Genomic DNA, 18,538 nt, shown 5'->3' with positions numbered 1-18,538 from the left:
AACATCCTGGGGGTTATCATTGACAAGAAGCTCAACTGGACGTGCCACATAAACACAGTGGAGACGAGCTGAAAATGTGTTACTGGAAAAGCGCAGCAGGTGAGGCAGCATCCAAGGAGCAGGAGAATTGACGTTTCGGGCATGAGCCCTTCTTCCTGATTCTTCGATTCTTCTGTTCCCTGGATGCTGCCCGACCTGCTGCCCTTTTCCAGCAACACATTTTCAGCTCTGATTTCCAGCATCTGCAGTCCTCACTTTTTCCACAGTGGAGACAAGAGCAGGTCAGTGGCTAGGAATACTGCAGCAAGTAATTCATCTTCTGACTCCCCAAAGCCTGTCCATCATGTACAAAGCTCAAGTCAGGAGTGTGATGGAATACTCCCCACTTGCCTGGATGGGTGCAGCTCCAATAACTCTGAAGAAGTTTGATACCATACAAGACAAAAAGCAGCACACTTGATAGGCACTACATCCACAATCGTTCAGTCCCTTCACCACTGATACTCAGCAGCATATACTATCTACAATATGAACTTCAGAAATTCACCAAAGATCCTTAGACAGCACCTTTCAAACCCATGACCACTTCCATGTAGAAGGACAAGGACAGCCAATACATGGGAACACCACCACCTTCAAGTTCCCCTCCAAACCACTCACTATCCTGAATTGGAAACAAATCACTGTTCCTTCAGTGCCGTAGGGTCAAAATCCTGAAATTCCCTCCCCAATGGTATTGTGAATCAACCCACAGCAAGTGGATTGCAGCGATTCAAAAAGGCAGTTCTCCACCATCTTCTCCTGAGCAACTGGTGACGTGCAATAAATGCTGGCCAGCCAGCAATGCCTACCTTCCACAAATGTATTTTAAAAAAAGAAAGAGGGAATAAACTTAAAGTGATTTGCAAGTGGACTAAGTATGAAATGAGCAAAAAGATTTTCAAGTAGTTAGGTGTGAAATGTACTGCTTAGAAGTGTAGTGGAAGCAAGTCCAATTGAGGCATTCAATAGGGCATTGGACAATTGAATAGAAATAATGTGTACGTATATGGGGAAAAAGGTGAGATTGGCACAAGGTAATGATACTCATTTGAATGGCCAATGCAGATGCAATAATTAAATAGCATTCTTCTGAACCTTTACACTTTCTAATTTTGTGAAATGTTGACCACCAATCCACTGACTAAATGAATAGAATAAAGCAAAAAAAGGCGACACTAAAAAATGTACATAGGGTAGATAGAGTCTTTTTCCCAGGGTGGAAATGTTAAATGTTTGGAGACATAGGTTTAAGGTGAGAAAGGATAAGTTTGAAGGCAATATGTGAGGAAGGTTTATCACACTGAGGGAGTCGGTGCCTGGATCGCAGAAGCAGATACAGTAGCAACATTTAAGAGACATTTAGATGGACACATGAACAGGCACGAAGTAGAGGGATATGGATCATATGCAGGCAAATGGGATTAATTTCGAAGGTTCTGCTCCTGTGCTGTACTTTTTTGTGTTCTGTGTTTCAGAAGATCAAAATATAGAGGACAGATTGGAAAATCAGTGATCTTCAAACTGTTGTGGTTCTGTTCGCCGAGCTGGGAATTTGTGATGCAGACATTTCGTCCCCTATCTAGGTGACATCCTCAGGGCTTGGGAGCCTCTTGTGAAGCACTTCTGTGGTGTTTCCTCCGGCATTTATAGTGGTTTGTCTCTGCCGCTTCCAGTTGTCCGTTCCAGCTGACCGCTGCAGTAGCCGGTATATTGGGTCCAGGTCGATGTGTTTGTTGATAGAATCTGTGGATGAGTGCCATGCCTCTAGGAATTCCCTGGCTGTTCTCTGTTTGGCTTGTCCTATAATAGTAGTGTTGTCCCAGTCGAACTCATGTTGCTTGTCATCGGAGTGTGTGGAGTAGTCTGGCTGTCAGTTCAGAAATGTTCTTGATGTATGGTAACGTGACTAGTCCTTTGGGTTGCGGCATGTCCTCATTCCGTCAAGAATATTTCTGAACTGACAGCCAGGCTACTACAACCACTAGGACTCATAACAGCACACAAACCAACAGCCACTCTCAGACAACAACTCACCAGAATGAAGGACCTGATACCCAGTATGAGCAAAACTAATGTAGTGTACAAAATACCATGCATGGACTGCACAAAGCACTACATAGGATAAACAGGAAGACAGCTAATGATCCATATCCATGAACACCAACTAGCCACGAAATAACACGACCAGCTATCCTTAGTAGCCACACACACAGATGACAAGCAACATGAGTTCGACTGGGACAACACTAGGACAAACCAAACAGAGAACAGCCAGGGAATTCCTAGAAGCATGGCACTCACCCACAGATTCTATCAACAAACACATCGACCTGGACCCAATATAACGGCCACTGCAGCGGACAGCTAGAATGGACAACCGGAAGTGGCAGAGACAAACCACTATAAATGCCGGAGGAAACAACACAGAAGTGCTTCACAAGAGGCTCCCAAGCACTGAGGATGTCACCTAGACAGGGGACGAAACGTCTGCAACACAAATTCCCAGCTCAGCAAACAGAACCACAACAATGAGCACCTGAGCTACAAATCTTCTCACAAACTTTGATCTTCAAATTAAAATTTAAAATCTGCAATTAACAATGAGTTTTCTAATATTTTTCCCCACACTCCTGCTTTGCTCATTTCTCATATACTTCTCAGTCACATTGTTTCAAAAGGTCATTTGCAGTTCTTTCCTTTATTGCTTCAGTGAGAATTGGAGCAGTCTCCAGTGTCATAACAAGCCAGATGTGTCCAGCTTCTGCCAAAGTATTTGACGCAAACCAGGTTGAGAATCAGGGATGTTACTGGCCTTGCTGCTGTGATGCAGGAAGGAGAAAAGTCATTCAGATGCCCACCCTGATAGGTCCCTAATGGATGCAAAAAGTGTTCAAATCAACTGGAACTGATTCAAAAGGCTACTTTGTGATTTAGGGCATTATCCTGTTGCTCAATGTTAAATTATCCAGAAGAAATGGACTAAACACTGAAAAATAAAACATAACTTTCCTTTGAAAAAATCCTCAAGATATGTGAAGAGTAAACAATCCCATTTGTGCAGGGGGTTGGGAGTGTGAAGCAAGTGTATTTTGAATCACTTACTCTTTTACTCTGTTTGAATTACTACAACAGAATAAGACAGAAGTTGACCATAAGATTATACGATATAAGAGCAGAATTAGGGTATTCAGCTCATTGAGTCTGCTCTGAAATTTAATTATGGTTGATATGCTTCTCAATTTTATTCTCCTGCTTTCTCTACTTCGGCAGTTCTTGATCTAGTCCATCCACAGATTCACACAATTACTGTGAGCCCTCAGTTAAAAACTTGAACTAAGTCAATCTGGAGTTTATTTACTGTTCTTTTCCATCTCTTCCCAGGGGTGTTAGCAGTATTGTCAGGCGCTGTATCGAGAGGAAGACAGAAATAGAATATGCTGTAAAGATTATTGACATTACATCTGAGCATCTGACTCCAGAGGAATTGGAAGAGATTTGTACATCTACTGCACAGGAAATCAGCATCCTCAAGCAGGTCTCAGGGCACCAACATATAAGTGAGTAAGTCATCCAGGCTAAATCTAAAATAATAGAACAACAATTGAAGAATTGAGTACAAGCCATGATCATAAACAGCAGATGTTGCACGCATTTTCATCTGGGGACAAGTGCCAAAGTTTGAGAGCTGTCCACAGAATAGTAAGCAAAACTGTGACATAGTTACACTCAAAATCATGTCCGTCAGCCAATATGACATAATTCATCACCCGGAGAGACCCAGCAAAGATGGCATATAGTCGGATGGGAGTGGCCCTTGAAGTTCAAACATTCATTTTGGACTCCTGTAGGTCAAACATGGACAAGTAAGCCTCCTGCTGATTGCCACATAGCCCCGACCCCATCCCCTCACCTGATAAATCAATACGCCCCCATGTTGAACAACACTTAGAAGAAGCACAGAGGGTGACAAGGGCACAGAATGCACTCTAAGTCAAGAACTTCACTGAGAATGACTCAGTAGAAGCACCTGAAGTGATTAAATCCCATCTTCAAATTGGAACAAATTCCATTTTGTTCTATAGATCAGCTTAAAAATAGAGGTAACAGGTTAAATTTGGGGCATACGATTGTGGAGGTGATGGCCTTGTGGTATTATTGGCAGACTGTTAATTCAGGTATTGTTCATGACTCCCAGGTTCAAATCATGGCAAATGGTGGAATTTGAATTCAATGAAAACGTGTGGAATGATAAACCTAATGATGACCATGTTGATTGACAGAAAAACTCATCTGGTATACAAATGTTCACTCGGGAAGGAATTGCCATCCTTACCTGGTCTTGCTTACATGTGTCCCCAAATCCACAGCAGTGATTTTTAAAAATTTATTCATGGGATGAGGGCATCACTGGCTAGGCCAGCAATTTTTTGGCCATTCCTGGTTACCCAGAGGGCAGTTAAGAGTTAACAACATTGCTGTTGGTCTGGAGTCACTTGTAGGCCAGCCAAGGGAAGGATGGCAGTTTCCTTCCCTAAAAGACATGAGTGAACAGCTGGGTGGGGGGTGCTTCTGGCAATTGACAATGGTTTCATGGTCATGATCAGATTCTTAATTGCAGTACTTTAATGGTAGTTAATGTGGTTGACACTTAACTCAGGGCAATTAGGGATGAGCAATAAATGCTGGCCTAGCCAGCGATAGCCTCATCCTGTGAATGAATTTTAAAAATCCATGATGCATTATGGGCCTTCAGAAGCAGCAAAATTATATTCAAGCACATTATATAACCTCATGACTTGCATATCCACCACTGTATCATTACCACCCAACTATCAGATCAACTCTGGTTCCCCAGGAGTGGGGGAGAGCTGCACCATATGTACTTGAAAAGAGGATTAAGTATTAGAGGTGATAGAAAGTTAAAATTAAATCAAGGGAGAAACGAGCATGATTAATGCAAGTCAATGGTGTTGTATTTCAGCATGGGTGAGGGGAGGAAGATGTAGCAGACATCTGAGTGGTAGGACATGAGAGTTGGTGGGAGTTGGAGTAAGTATGAAGTTTCAGAGAAAAGATGATGACACTTAGACTGACAGACTGGAGTTGGTCATTGATCTTCTTCCTACAGGGCTGTACAATCCTCCCAATGGCTAAGACAGCACTGACCTGAGAACCATACTTGGGCTAGGCTAGTGTGGTCTGGTATTGTAGCTTCTCTGCTGGTGTTGGGGGGAAAAGATGTCCCACTTCTGCAAAACCCTGTTCAACAGGGCCTGCAGGCACATGCGCACAAAGTAGGGTATGGATTTCCCGGTATCTGCCACGATCTGGAGCACATATCAGGATCTGTGTAGAACAGCTTCAAACTGACAGTACTTGTCCAGGTGCACAACAGGTTTTTCAAGATGGCATTAGTACCAGGTGTACCTGGCTAATTTCAGGATCACCAGTAAGTGGTAAGTTACTCCAGGAACACTTTGTGTGATAAAATGGATGGAAGTAAAGTAGTGACTTTGGTAAGATACAACCTGTTTGGTTTTGTGGCGAGAAATACTCACCAAAATTGATGCAACTTCGACTTAGTCAAAAAATAGTACCATTCCACCTCTGTCATTCATAGAACATAACATAGACAGTACAGCACCAGAAACAGGCCCCTCGGCCCACCAGGTCTGTGCTGACCATGATGCCATTCTAAAATAAACCCATCTGCATGCACGTGCTCCATATCCCTAAATGCTGGCCTAGCTAGCGATAGCCTCATCCTGTGAATGAATTTTAAAAATCATGTTGAAATGTCTCTTCAAATGGACAAGAGCAACCCTATCATCCTCTTCAGTAATTTAATCTTAAACACCAGCATTAGATCATAGAAACACAAGCATCACTTATACAACCTGCCCTAACACATGAACCCTAAACAGGACATCAGAAGAATAATCAAAAGATTGGACATTAATGAAGTTATGTACATTATAATATGAGATATTCCCAGCAGAGAGAATGTCAATCTCAATAACTGAGAAAAGACTAACAGGTCAGAAAAACAACTGAAATAACAATGCAGCTTTTAACATTTAACTTTTTAACTTTAAACTGGGATTCCCTCCCAAATGGCATTGTGGAGCTACCTTCAGCACATGGACTGCAGGGATTCAAGGAGGCAGTTCAGCTGCGCCTTCTCAAGGACAACTAGGGATGAACAATAAATGCTGGCAATAAATGCTCATTCCTGATGAAGGGCATATGCCTGAAACATTGATTCTCCTGCTCCTCGATGCTGCCTGACCGGCTGTGCTTCTCTAGCATCACACTCTCGACTCTGATCTCCAGCATCTGCAGTACTCAGTTTCTCCTAATAAATGCTGGCCAGCCAGTGATACCCAAACCTTACAAATTAATAATAAAAAACACTTGCACACATACGATGTTACTGGATAAAATTCAGATAGAATTGTTACTTTAGGAATAGCAACTTTTTTGATCAGATACAAAACAACAGAATTACACTGGGTTGAACATGATGTTCTGTTTAATTATGAACGCCTTCTTTAAATGTCTATGACATAGACATGAACAATTTGCTTCACTGCTGCCAGTCTTTATTCTCCACGTCAATCCACATCCACTCAATTCCTTTCCATCCAGCTGTTCCAGTTACTTATAATTTGTTGAATACATCAGTGCTTTTACATTACATCGTGGATTTCCTCAACTAAAATCTATTTCATCAAATTTTTGACACGGCTTTTTGCTCAAGGAACAAAACTTCTGTTTCTTCCCAGAGTTGTATTTGTTTCCTTTCTCACAATTCTCTGTCTTTTACTCTGCAACTTCACAAACACACACATGCTGCTAAAATTGAATTAAAAAGTATAGCTTTGGCTGAAACCTAGCATTGATCTCAGAATCAGCTATGACCTTAGCCAAGCTATTCCAGTTCCGCTACAATATTGACGTCTATCTGACAGTGGGGACAATTGCCCAGATACGACCACAGAAAACAGAACAACTTCAATTCAAGCAGAAGTGATGGAAGGTGTCATCAATAGTGCTATCAAGTAGCAGCTGCTCAGCAATAACCTGCTCAGTGATGCTCAGTTTGGGTTCCACCCAGGGCCACTCAGCTCCTGACCTTGTTACATTGGTTCAAACATGGACAAAAGAGCTGAATTCCAGAAGTGAAGGGAGTGAACTGCCCTTGATGTCAGCATTGATCGAAATTATACATTTTTTTGTGTATTTTCCACACTGTTGGTTAGATTGTGGCTATACTAGAATAGATTGATGCTAGAATAGGTGCAGCCAGTTCTGGAGCCAGTCCTAGCTCTTAGCAGAGTTACATATTTCAGTTTAATTCTAAAGGTATAGACAGACTTGTGAACCAATTTAAACATAAAGAGTAGGGATAAAGGAAACAAATACAATTCTGGAAGAGAGTTTTTTTTCTGCCCATGATCAAAGACATTTGTCAAAAATTTATCCTAACACATTTTAGAGTCATAGAATCATACACCATAGAAGTAGGCCCTTTGACCAACCATGTCTATACCAACCAACAAACACAAAACTATGCTAATCCCGTTTACCTGCACTTGCTCCATAGTTTACTATGCCCTGATATTTTATGTGCTCGTCAGATGCTTATTAAATGTTGTGAGAATATTTGTCTCCACACCCTCTTAAGCAGCATCTTATATTTTAATAAAAACATTCCTGAGATCCTCTCTAAACTACTTACTCTTCACTTTAAACGTATGCCCTCTGATCTTAGATATGTTTGCCATGGGAAAAAGATTTTCATGATCTACCCATGGAGAGTGTAGAGACATTTGGACTCTGCCATCTAGTTGAGGAAATTCATCAAAGAGCCACAGTGCACCTGAAGTCAATGGGAATCACGGAGAAGATTTTTTAGATTAGATTAGATTACAGTGTGGAAACAGGCCCTTCGGCCCAACAAGTCCACACCGACCCGCCGAAGCGAAACCCACCCATGCCCCTACATTTACCCCTTACCTAACACTATGGGCAATTTAGTATGGCCAATTCACCTGACCCTGCACATCTTTGGATGGTGGGAGGAAACCGAAGCACCCGGAGGAAACCCACGCAGACACGGGGAGAACGTGCAAACTCCACACAGTCAGTCGCCTGAGGCGGGAATTGAACCAGGGTCTCTGGCGCTGTGAGGCAGCAGTGCTAACCACTGTGCCACCGTGCCGCCCCTGTTTGTTGGAAACTGGTTGTTGGAGGCCAATCATCTCAGTCCAAGGGTATCATTGTATTACTGTCGGTGTTTCACCCTGGAGGATTTTCGGGTCTGATAGGGTTAATCATATTTTTTTATTAGAAAACCTACAATGTGGAAGCAGGTTATTTGACCTAGCAAGTTCACACCGACCCTCTGAAGAGCATCCCAGCCAGACCCAATCCTCAACCCCTTTCCCTGTAACCCTGCATTCCCCATGGCTAACCCAACTAAACTATACATCCCTGAACACCATGGGCAATTTGGCATGGCCAGTTCACCTAACATACACATCATTGGACTGTGCGAGGAAACTGGAACACCTGGCGAAATTCACGCAGGCACAGCAAGAATGTGCAAACTCCGTACAGACAGTTGTATTAAGAAATGGCTACTATGTTAGATTATGCAATTGCAGGCAAAAGGATATAGGATCTGAAAGGAATCCTTAAAGTCTCTATAACAATGCCTGTCACATCAATGCAACTTGTAATTAGTTGCTACCAGGTTGCTACGGTGGCACAGTGGTTAGCACTGCTGCCTCACAGCGCCAAAGACCCGGGTTCAATTCCCGCCTCAGGCAACTCTCTATGTGGAGTTTGCACATTCTCCCCGTGTCTGCGTGGATTTCCTCCGGGTGCTCTGGTTTCCTCCACAATCCAAAAATGTGCAGGTTAAGTGAATTGGCTGTGCTAAATTGCCCGTAGTGTTAGGTGAAGGGGTAAATGTAGAAGAATAGGTCTGGGTGGGTTGCGCTGTGGCGGGTCGGTGTGGACTTATTGGGCTGAAGGGCCTGTTTCCACACTGTAAGTAATCTAATCTAATGAGACTGATTCCTGGGTTGGCAGATTTGTCATACGAGGAGAGATTGGATCTGTATTGACTGGAGTTTAGAAAATTTGAGGACATCTCATTGAAATATATAAAATTCTTACAGCTCAACAGACTATGCAGAAAGAGATGGTATTTTTCTTGTTAAATGCCATTTGGAGCTCCTCAACAGTCCATCTGCATATGCAGCATGACCTGGACTGCATCCAGGCTTGAGTTAATAAGTACCAGGTAACATTCATAAGTGCCAGAAAATGGCCATCTCCAACAAGTGAAAACCTAACCAGTACAACTTGACATTCAATGGTATTATCATTGGCTGAATCCCCCACAATCAGCATCCCAGGCGTTACTCTTATCAAGCTATACTTCGGCTGTAAACCAGATCAGAGTAATTACAAAGTGGGTAACTCACTCTTGACTCTCCAAAGCCTGCCTCAGATCTCCAAACGCAAGTGTGATGGAATATTCTTCAGTTTCCTGGTTGGGTGTAGCTCTAGCAACATTCAAGAAGATTCCATCCAAGAAAAAACAGCCCGCTTGATTGACCTTACATCCAACACATTCAACATTCACTCCTTCCCTCCAATAGCAATAATGTGTACCATCTACAAGACGCAATGCAGAAATTCACCAAGGCACCTTTGACAGCACCTTCCAAATCTATAACAAGTAGGACAAAGTCAGCAGATGCATTGGAAGAATCCTCCAATTCCCTCACTAAAAGCATAATGGGTATCCCTTCACCACATGGGCTGCAGTGGTTCAAGATGGTGGCTCACTACCATTTTCTCCAGGGCAATTAGGGTTGAGCAACAAATGTTACCCAACCAGCAATGTTTTTATGTCAGAACTCCTTGTTAGAAATTGCATCCAGTGATCCAAACATGCCTGAATTTCTATGACTGATAAATGCTGATGATGCTGCAGTCACAGTGGGGAAATCCTGCATCTTCCAAAGCTAAGCATAGGTTTATATATAATGGGTATTACAACTGAAAAATTACATTGAAATAGCAGGAAACTGACAAATAATCTATAAAATGTTTACCTTTACAGTTCCTTTCATCATAATTTCCATTGTGATTGAGTAAAGGATGAAAAATCCCTTCTAGTTCTGCAGCTCAGTATACATGACATCAAGGGAATTTAAACCCACAAAATAAGTAGACTTCATTGTGAAAGGTGAATGCCTAAACGTTGGAACTGCTTTTAGACCATATGACATCAGAGCAGAAGCAAGTCAGCCAGCCCACTGAGTCTGTGTCCAGTATTCAGTAAAACCATGGCTGATCTGATTATCCTCAACTCCATGTTCCCGTCTTTCCTCATAGCCCTTGATTCCCTTATGTTCTAGCCTCTAAAACCCTCTGCAATAAAGAATTCCACAGATTCTGCCTGCTCTGAGAGAAGAAATTCTTCTTCAACTCTGTTTTAAGTGGGGATTTTATTTTATGAGATTGTGATCTTTGGTCCTGGACTGTCCCTCAAGGGGAAAGAACCTCGCCACATCTACCCTGTCAAGTCCCATAAGAATATTGTATGTTTCAATAAAGCCATTTCTCATTCTTCTAAACTCTAATGAGTACAGGCCGAACCTACACAACCTCTTCTCATAAGACAGTCCCTCCAAATCCAGCCGAATGAACCTTCTCAGGAAGGTCTCCAAGTCATGCATATTTTTAGTTAGTCAAGGGAACCAAAACAGTTCACAATAGTCCAGTTATAGTTTGGCAAGTGTTTTGTGTAGAGTCACAGAGTTGTCCAACTCATTTGTGTCAACTAGACATCCCAATCTGACCCTAGTCCCATTTGCCAGCATCTGGCCCATATTCCTCTAAATCCTTCCTAATCATATACCCATCCAGATGCCTTTTAAATGTTGTAATTGTAGCAGCCTCCACCACTTCCTCTGGCAGCTCCTTCCATACACGCACCGTCCTCAGTGTGCAAAAGTTGCCTCTCAGGTCCTTTTAAAATCTTTCCCCTCTTACTTAAACCTATTCCCTCTAGTTTTGGACTCCTCCACCCTCGGAAAAAGACCTAGGCTATTCATCGTATCCATGCCTGTCATGACTTTCTCAGCCTCCATTAGGTCACCGCTTCAACCTCCGATGCTCCAAGGCAGAAAGCCTCAGCCTCTTCAGACAATCCATGTAAGTCAATCCCTCTAATCCTGGCAACATCCTGGTAAATATTTTCAGCATCATCTCTAGTTTAACAACATCCTTTGAGCTATTCCCATTGAAATAAAATCCAACATTTCCTTTGCCTTCATGCTAAACCTGAATGATCACGTTTTGTGATTCATGCTCAAGGACACCAAATACCTCAGTGCTGCAACTATCTGTCATCTTTTTCCATTTGAATAATATTCAGCTTCTCTGTTCTTCCTGTCAAACATTTTTGCATTTTATTTTCTACATGATTAATGTGTCTATATTCCTCTGCAGTCTTTTTTGTATGATCCTCATCACTTGCCTTTGGTATCATCTGTAAATTTGGTCTTAATGCATTTATTTTCCTCATAGCTAGTCATTTATATATTGGAAATAATTGTGGCCCCAATATTAGAACATAGAACATAGAACAATACAGCACAGAACAGACCCTTCGGCCCACGATGTTGTGCCGAACATTTGTCCTAGCTTAAGCACCCATCCATGTACCTATCCAATTGCCGCTTAAAAGTCACCAAAGATTCTGACTCTACCACTCCCACAGGCAGCGCATTCCATGCCCCCACTACTCTCTGGGTAAAGAACCCACCCCTGACATCTCCCCTATACCTTCCACCCTTCACCTTAAATTTATGTCCCCTTGTAACACTCTGTTGTACCCAGGGAAAATGTTTCTGACTGTCTACTCTATCTATTCCTCTGATCATCTTATAAACCTCTATCAAGTCACCCCTCATCCTTCGCCGTTCCAACGAGAAAAGGCCTAGCACTCTCAACCTATCCTCGTACGACCTATTGTCCATTCCAGGCAACATCTTGGTAAATCTTCTCTGCACCCTCTCCAAAGCTTCCACATCTTTCCTAAAGTGAGGTGACCAGAACTGCACACAGTACTCCAAATGTGGCCTAACCAAAGTCCTGTACAGTTGCAACATCACTTCACGACTCTTGAATTCAATTCCTCTGCTAATATTGATCACTGTGGCATGCCACTGGTTATATGTTGCCAGCCTGAAAGTGCTCCCCTTATTCTAACTCTCTGTCTTCTATTGGTTAGTCAATCTTCTATCCATGATAATACACCAACTCCAACACCAGGCTCTTATTAAGGAGTCTAACACATGGTACCTTTTACCTTATGCTTTCTGAACATTCAGATACATTGCATTCACTGCTTCCCCTTCATCTAGCCTTCTTGTTACCTCAAGGAATTTTAATAAATTTGTTAGGCATGATTTCCCCTTTGTCAAGCCATGCTGACCCTGCTTGATTATATTATGCATTTCTAAATGCTGTGCTATAAAATCCATTATAATAGACTCTAAATTATTCCCAATTTTAATGTTAAGCCTATAATTTCCTGTTTTCTGTCTCATTCTCTTTTCAAATGTATTACATTGGCACTTTTCCAATTGTCCAGAACATTTCCAGAATGTAAGGATTCTTGGAAGATCACTACAAGTGCATCTTTGTAGCAACTCTTTTAAATACCCTAGGAGGCATTACATTAGGTCTTTGAATTGAGAGCAATAAACAAGCTTGTCTGAGTGCCAGTGAATGCCCTGCAGTCTCGGAGAGTATGAGGGCAAGTTCACAATCTCAACCTTGCTACAATCAGTGGGACTGAAGAGGAAGTTGGTGTTGGCAGCAGCTATTGCAATTTGTGTGTGAGCTGCAGATTGTCATAATCCAAGGAGATTTCAGGAGCAAAGAAGGAAAATCAGTACGAAAAACAAAGTGCTGAGAATTCTCATCAAGTTAGGCAGGGTCTTTGTTGACTCCTCTATAACTGACAGAATTTAGATTTCCAGCATCTTCAGTATTTTGTTTCTCAATAAATGGAATTGGTGAGTTACACAATTGTTCTTTTCTGTTACAGTTTCACTAAATGATTGTTATGAATCATCAAGCTTCTACTTCCTGGTGTTTGATCTGTAAGTATGGAGGCATTAAAAGGAGATGGTTCACATTCTAAAGACACAAAATCAGGAGGGGAAAAGTATAGCATTCAACGAGAACTCACTAAAAATAGGGATGAAAATGTAACAGTAAAAATAACCTCACGTTAAATGTAAGGGTCATAATATATAGAGAACAAAGATGACACAGAATTTACAGAGAAAAATTATAAAGGAAATAAGATGGACAGAAAGACATAGAGCAGCAGCTAAAACCAAGAAGACAGGAGAAAGGAGGAGAGGTTGCTGCCAATGATGGAGTTGGTGTTGGAAAAATAGGGCGGGTTAAGATAGATAAAGAGAAGCTACTAAAAAAAGTTGGTAGAAAAGTTACTAGGTCTGCAGGGGATGTATCTTTGGATGATGAAACAAGAAAGAAAGGTTTTAGCTGCAGCATTCTAAACCTCCCTGTGGGAGCCAGAGGGCAGGAGGTTTACAAGTGTTTCTGTTTCTTGAGTAAAATGGTCTGTTAATATCGTAGCTGCAGGTCAATCAATCTAATGGTGACTTTGGGAAACTTTGAAATGATAATCCAGGACAACATTTTTAGTAAATATTAATAGATGACAGCCAACATATTAATAGATGACAGCCAACATAAATTTATTGAAGGCAAATCATGTTGATTAACTTGATCGTGTTATTTTGGAAGTTTTGGAGAGATTTGAAAGTGTTTGATAAAGTGCCAATAAAGGACCGAGCTAACTTGAAATTCAGGGGATTAAGAGAGCTGTGATAGCATGGATGCAAATTTGACTAAAGGACAGAAAGCATAATAATAGTGAACAGGAGGGAGGTTTATAAAGATTTTGTTAGCGTAGTTACCGATATGTCCTCGTTATGAAAGTCTGACTGAGCTCCAGGAATAGCTATTCCACTTAAATCTCAGCAAGCATTTTTGAATACAGCTGTATTCTGTAATAACCTGCTGTTTTTTTAATTTGATTTGTTATTGTGACATGTAGTGAAATACAATGAGAACTATTGTTATGCGTGCTATCCAGGCAAATTGTATGTACATCAGAACAGAATGCAGAATATAGTGTTACAGCTACAGAGAAGTTACAGAGAAAGAGAAAGCTAGAGAACTTGGGTAACAAATCTTGAAAAGTGTCCATATTACACAGGATGAGGTGCAGGATCTCTTAAAACACGTAAAGCTAGATAAATCCCTGGGACCTGATTAGGTGTTCCCCAGAACTTTGAGGGAAGTTAGGGAAGTGATTGCTGGACACCTTGAGATATTTGTATCATTGTTAGCCATGGTGAGGTGCCAGAAGACTGAGATTGGCTTACATGGTGCCGTTATTTAAGAAAGGTGGTAAGGAAAATCTTGGAACTGTAGACCAGTGAGACCAACATCAGCAGTGGGTATGTTATTGGATGGGGTTATGAGGGACAGGATTAGATTAGATTAGGTTACTTACAGTGTTGGGCCCTTCGGCCCAACAAGTCCACACCGACCCGCCGAAGCGCAACCCACCCAGACCCATTCCCCTAACACTACAGGCAATTTAACTTGGCCAATTCACCTAACCTGCACATTTTTGGACTGTGGGAGGAAACCGGAGCACCCGGAGGAAACCCACGCAGACATGGGGAGAATGTGCAAACTCCACACAGAGAGTCGCCTGAGGTGGGAATTGAACCCGGGTCTCTGGCGCTGTGAGGCAGCAGTGCTAACCACTGTGCCACCCACAAATTTACATGTATTTGAAAAAGCAAGGAATAATTAGAGATAGTCAACATAGTTTTGTGCATGGGAAATTAAGTCTCACTAACTTGACTGAGTTTTTTGAAGAAGTGACAAAGAAGATTGATGAAGGCAGTGCAGTGGACATTGTCTATGTGGACTTCAATAAGGTGTTTGACAAGGTTCCGCATGGTAGATAGATCAGCAAGGTCAGATCACATGAAATATAGGGGGAACTAGCCATCTGGATATAAAATGGATTCGAAGGTAGGAGACAGAGAGTGATGCTGGAAGGCTGCTTTTCGTGCTGGAGGCCTGTGACCAGGGTCAATGCTGGGTCCACTGCTTTTTGTCATTTATATAAATGATTTGGATGTGATCATAGGTGGTATGGTTAATAAGTTTGCAGATGACAACAAAATCAATGGTGTAATGGACAGCAAGGAAGGTTACTTTAGTGTACAACTGGATCTTGATCAGATGTGCAAATGGGGTGAGGAGTGACAAATGGAGTTTAATTTAGATAAATGTGAGGTGCTGCTTTTTGGTAGGGCCAATCAGGGCAGGACTTAGACACTTATTGGTAAGGTCCTGGCAGTGTTGCCTAACAAAGAGACTTTGTGGTGCACGTTCATAGTTCCTTGAAAGCAAAGTCACAGGTGAAGTGGGAGATAGCACGGGGCAGGGCGACACTAGACACATGGACACACAAGCTGGCCACTTGACGCACAAAGTGGCTGCCAGACCACAAGATTAGATTCCCTACAGTATGGGAACAGGCCCTTCGGCCCAACAAGTCCACACCGACCCTCCGAAGAGTAACCCACCCAGACCCACTCCCCTCTGACTAATGCACCTAACACTATGGGCAATTTAGCATGGCCAATTCACCTGACCTGCACATCTTTGGACTGTGGGAGGAAACCGGAGCACCCGGAGAAAACCCACGCAGACACGGGGAGAATGTGCAAACTCCACACAGACAGTTGCCCGAGGTTGGAATCAAACCTAGGACCTGGTGCTGTGAGGCAGCAGTGCTAACCACTGAGCCACCATGCCACCCAAATGGAAAGAGTCAGCTGAGCAAACACAGATACTAGGCGAAAGTGAGGACTGCAGATGCTGGAGATCAGAGTCAAGATTAGAATGGGGCTGGAAAAGCCAGCAGGTCAGGCAGCATCCGAGGAGCAGGAAAATCAACATTTTGGGCAGGAACCCTTCATCAGGAATGAGCAAGCCCTCATTCCTGATGAACGGCTCCTGCCCAAAACATCGATTTTCCTGCTCCTCGGATGCTGCCTGACCTGCTGTGCTTTTCCAGCACCATTCTAATCCAAACACAGATACTCCATGGGCCCACCAGATCACCAACACAATGCACTCATAACTTACTTGATTAGTTTAACGTGGATTGGGGAGAGAATACACATTAGTAGTGTATACTGCCCGCCGAAGTGTCTGGGTCCAGCCAACACCTTTGATAGAAATACTAACTGTTTGGTGTGGACTCAATACAAAGTTCTAATAGCCAGGGCTGCAGTAATTGCCCTTCTCAGGAAGAGCAATTAACACCCATTACTATAGCAATGGACATCCATGCAGAAGCTGAAATTGATAATGTCTGTGCTGAAACTGACAATGACCGCACTGAAATTAACAAAGGCTGCACTGGAGCTGACAATGACTGCACCAAAACTATTAACAATTCTGCAATGTTTACAATAAGCATTACAAAGATAATAACATCATCACTGATCTATTATATTACAAAATGTATAAAAGTATCTTGACATGTGCTCCAGAGTGAGAGAAGAATCGCAGCTAACCACTGTGGTGTTGGTGTCTTTCCCCGGAGCTCCGATTTTTCCTTGGACAATATACTCTGTCATTGAACCCTGACTCTGACTACAAGGCTGGTGATTTTCCCCACGATACCGGTAGGTAGGGTAGTGAAGAAGGAGTTTGGTCTGCTTGCCTTTATTGGTCACTGCATTGAGTATAGGAGTTGGGATATCATGCTGCGGCTGTACAAGTTATTGGTTAGGCCACTTTGGAATACTACGTTCAATTCTAGTCTCCAAGCTATAGGAAGGATGTTGTGAAATTTAAAAGGGTTCAGAAAAGATTTATAAGAATGTAAGCAGTGTTGGAAGGTTGAATGGAGAGAGGTTGAATAGGCTGGACCTATTTTTTCCCAGAGTGTCAGAGGCTAAGGGGTGACCTTATAGAAATTTATAAAATCATGAGGAAGCTGGATAAGGTGAACAGTCAAGGTCTTTTCCCCAAGGTAGGGGAGTCCAAAGCTAAAGGGCAGAGATTTAAGGTGAGAGAGGGGAAAGATTTTAAAGGAACCTAAGGGACAACTTTTTCATGCAGAGGGTGGTGCATGTGTGGAATGAGCTGCCAGAGGAAGTGGTGGAGGTTGGGACAACTACAACATTTACAAGGCATCTGGGTGTATGAAAGGAAGGGTTTAGAATGATATGGGCCAAATGTGGTTAGATTAATTTAGAATATCTGGTCAACATAGACGAATTGGACTAAAGGGTCTGTTTCTATGCTGTATAGCTCTATGACTCTATCAACTTATATCTAAGAGAAGTCTCTTCAAAAGCCTGATAGCAGAACCAAAGAAGCTGTTCTTGAACCTACTGGTATGCGTTTTCAAACTTCTGTATCTTCTGCCTGATAAAAGAGGTTGGAAGAGAGTATAGCTAGGATGGGAGGGATCTTTGATTATATTAACTGCTTTTTCCAAGACAGCGGGAAGTACAGACTGAGTCAATGGGTGGAAGGCTGGTTTGTTTGATGACTGGGCTGTGTTCACAACTCTGTAATTTCTTGCGATCTTGGGCAGAGCAGTTGCCAGACTGATTTGTGATGTTGTCTATGAGGCACCTATAAAAAGTGTTAAGAATCATTGTGGGCATGCCAAATTTCCTTAGCTTTTTGAGCAAGTAGAGATGCTGTTGTGCTTTCCTGATCATAGCGTTGGACCAGGATCATAGCGTTGGATCATAGATGGACCAGGCCACATTGTTGGTGATATTTACTCCAAGGAACTTGAAACTCTCAATTATCTTCACCTCAACACCATTGATACCGACAGGGGCCTCCACTCCATTTCATGAAGTCGACGATCAGCTCCTTCATTTTGTTAACATTGACAGAGAGATTGTTGTCTTTGCACCATGCCACTAAGCTCTCTATCTCTTTCCTGTACTGTCTTCTTGTTGTTTAAGATTATACTCACTACAGAGATGTTGCCAGCAAACGTGCAAATGGACTTAAAGCAGAATTTGGCGACATGGTTATCAGTGTATAAGGAGTATACTAAGGGGCTGAGTACACAGCTTTGCGGGGCACCAGTGTTGAGGATTATCATGGAGAAGTGTTGTCACCTACCCTTACTGATTATGGTCTGTGTGTCAGGAAGTTGAAGATCCAATTGCAGAACGGGGAGCAGAATCCTTGGCCTTGGATATTGGAGATGTGTTTGGTTGGAATTATTGTGTTGAAGGCAGAGCTAAAGTCAATAAATAGGAGTCCTATGTAGGTGCCCTTGTTATTCAGATGTCCCAAG

General features: G+C 42.4%; 1 protein-coding gene across 1 annotated transcript in view; it reads left to right on the top strand.

The window, feature by feature from the left end:
* The first annotated feature begins 1,048 nt into the window (after positions 1-1,048).
* The window catches only part of LOC122564238 (phosphorylase b kinase gamma catalytic chain, skeletal muscle/heart isoform-like), a 106,585-nt gene continuing 89,095 nt past the window's right edge, over positions 1,049-18,538 (top strand). Inside the window, exons 1-3 of the mRNA XM_043718936.1 lie at positions 1,049-1,076; positions 3,381-3,599; positions 13,184-13,238. Coding sequence (XP_043574871.1) covers positions 1,049-1,076; positions 3,381-3,599; positions 13,184-13,238 — 302 coding nt within the window. The remainder of the gene's footprint in view (positions 1,077-3,380; positions 3,600-13,183; positions 13,239-18,538) is intronic.

Source organism: Chiloscyllium plagiosum, chromosome 28, assembly GCF_004010195.1.
Source record: "Chiloscyllium plagiosum isolate BGI_BamShark_2017 chromosome 28, ASM401019v2, whole genome shotgun sequence".
NCBI classification, from domain to species: domain Eukaryota; kingdom Metazoa; phylum Chordata; class Chondrichthyes; order Orectolobiformes; family Hemiscylliidae; genus Chiloscyllium; species Chiloscyllium plagiosum.
The sequence above is the reverse complement of the archived record's forward strand: the minus strand, read 5'-3'. Positions and strand labels throughout refer to the sequence as shown.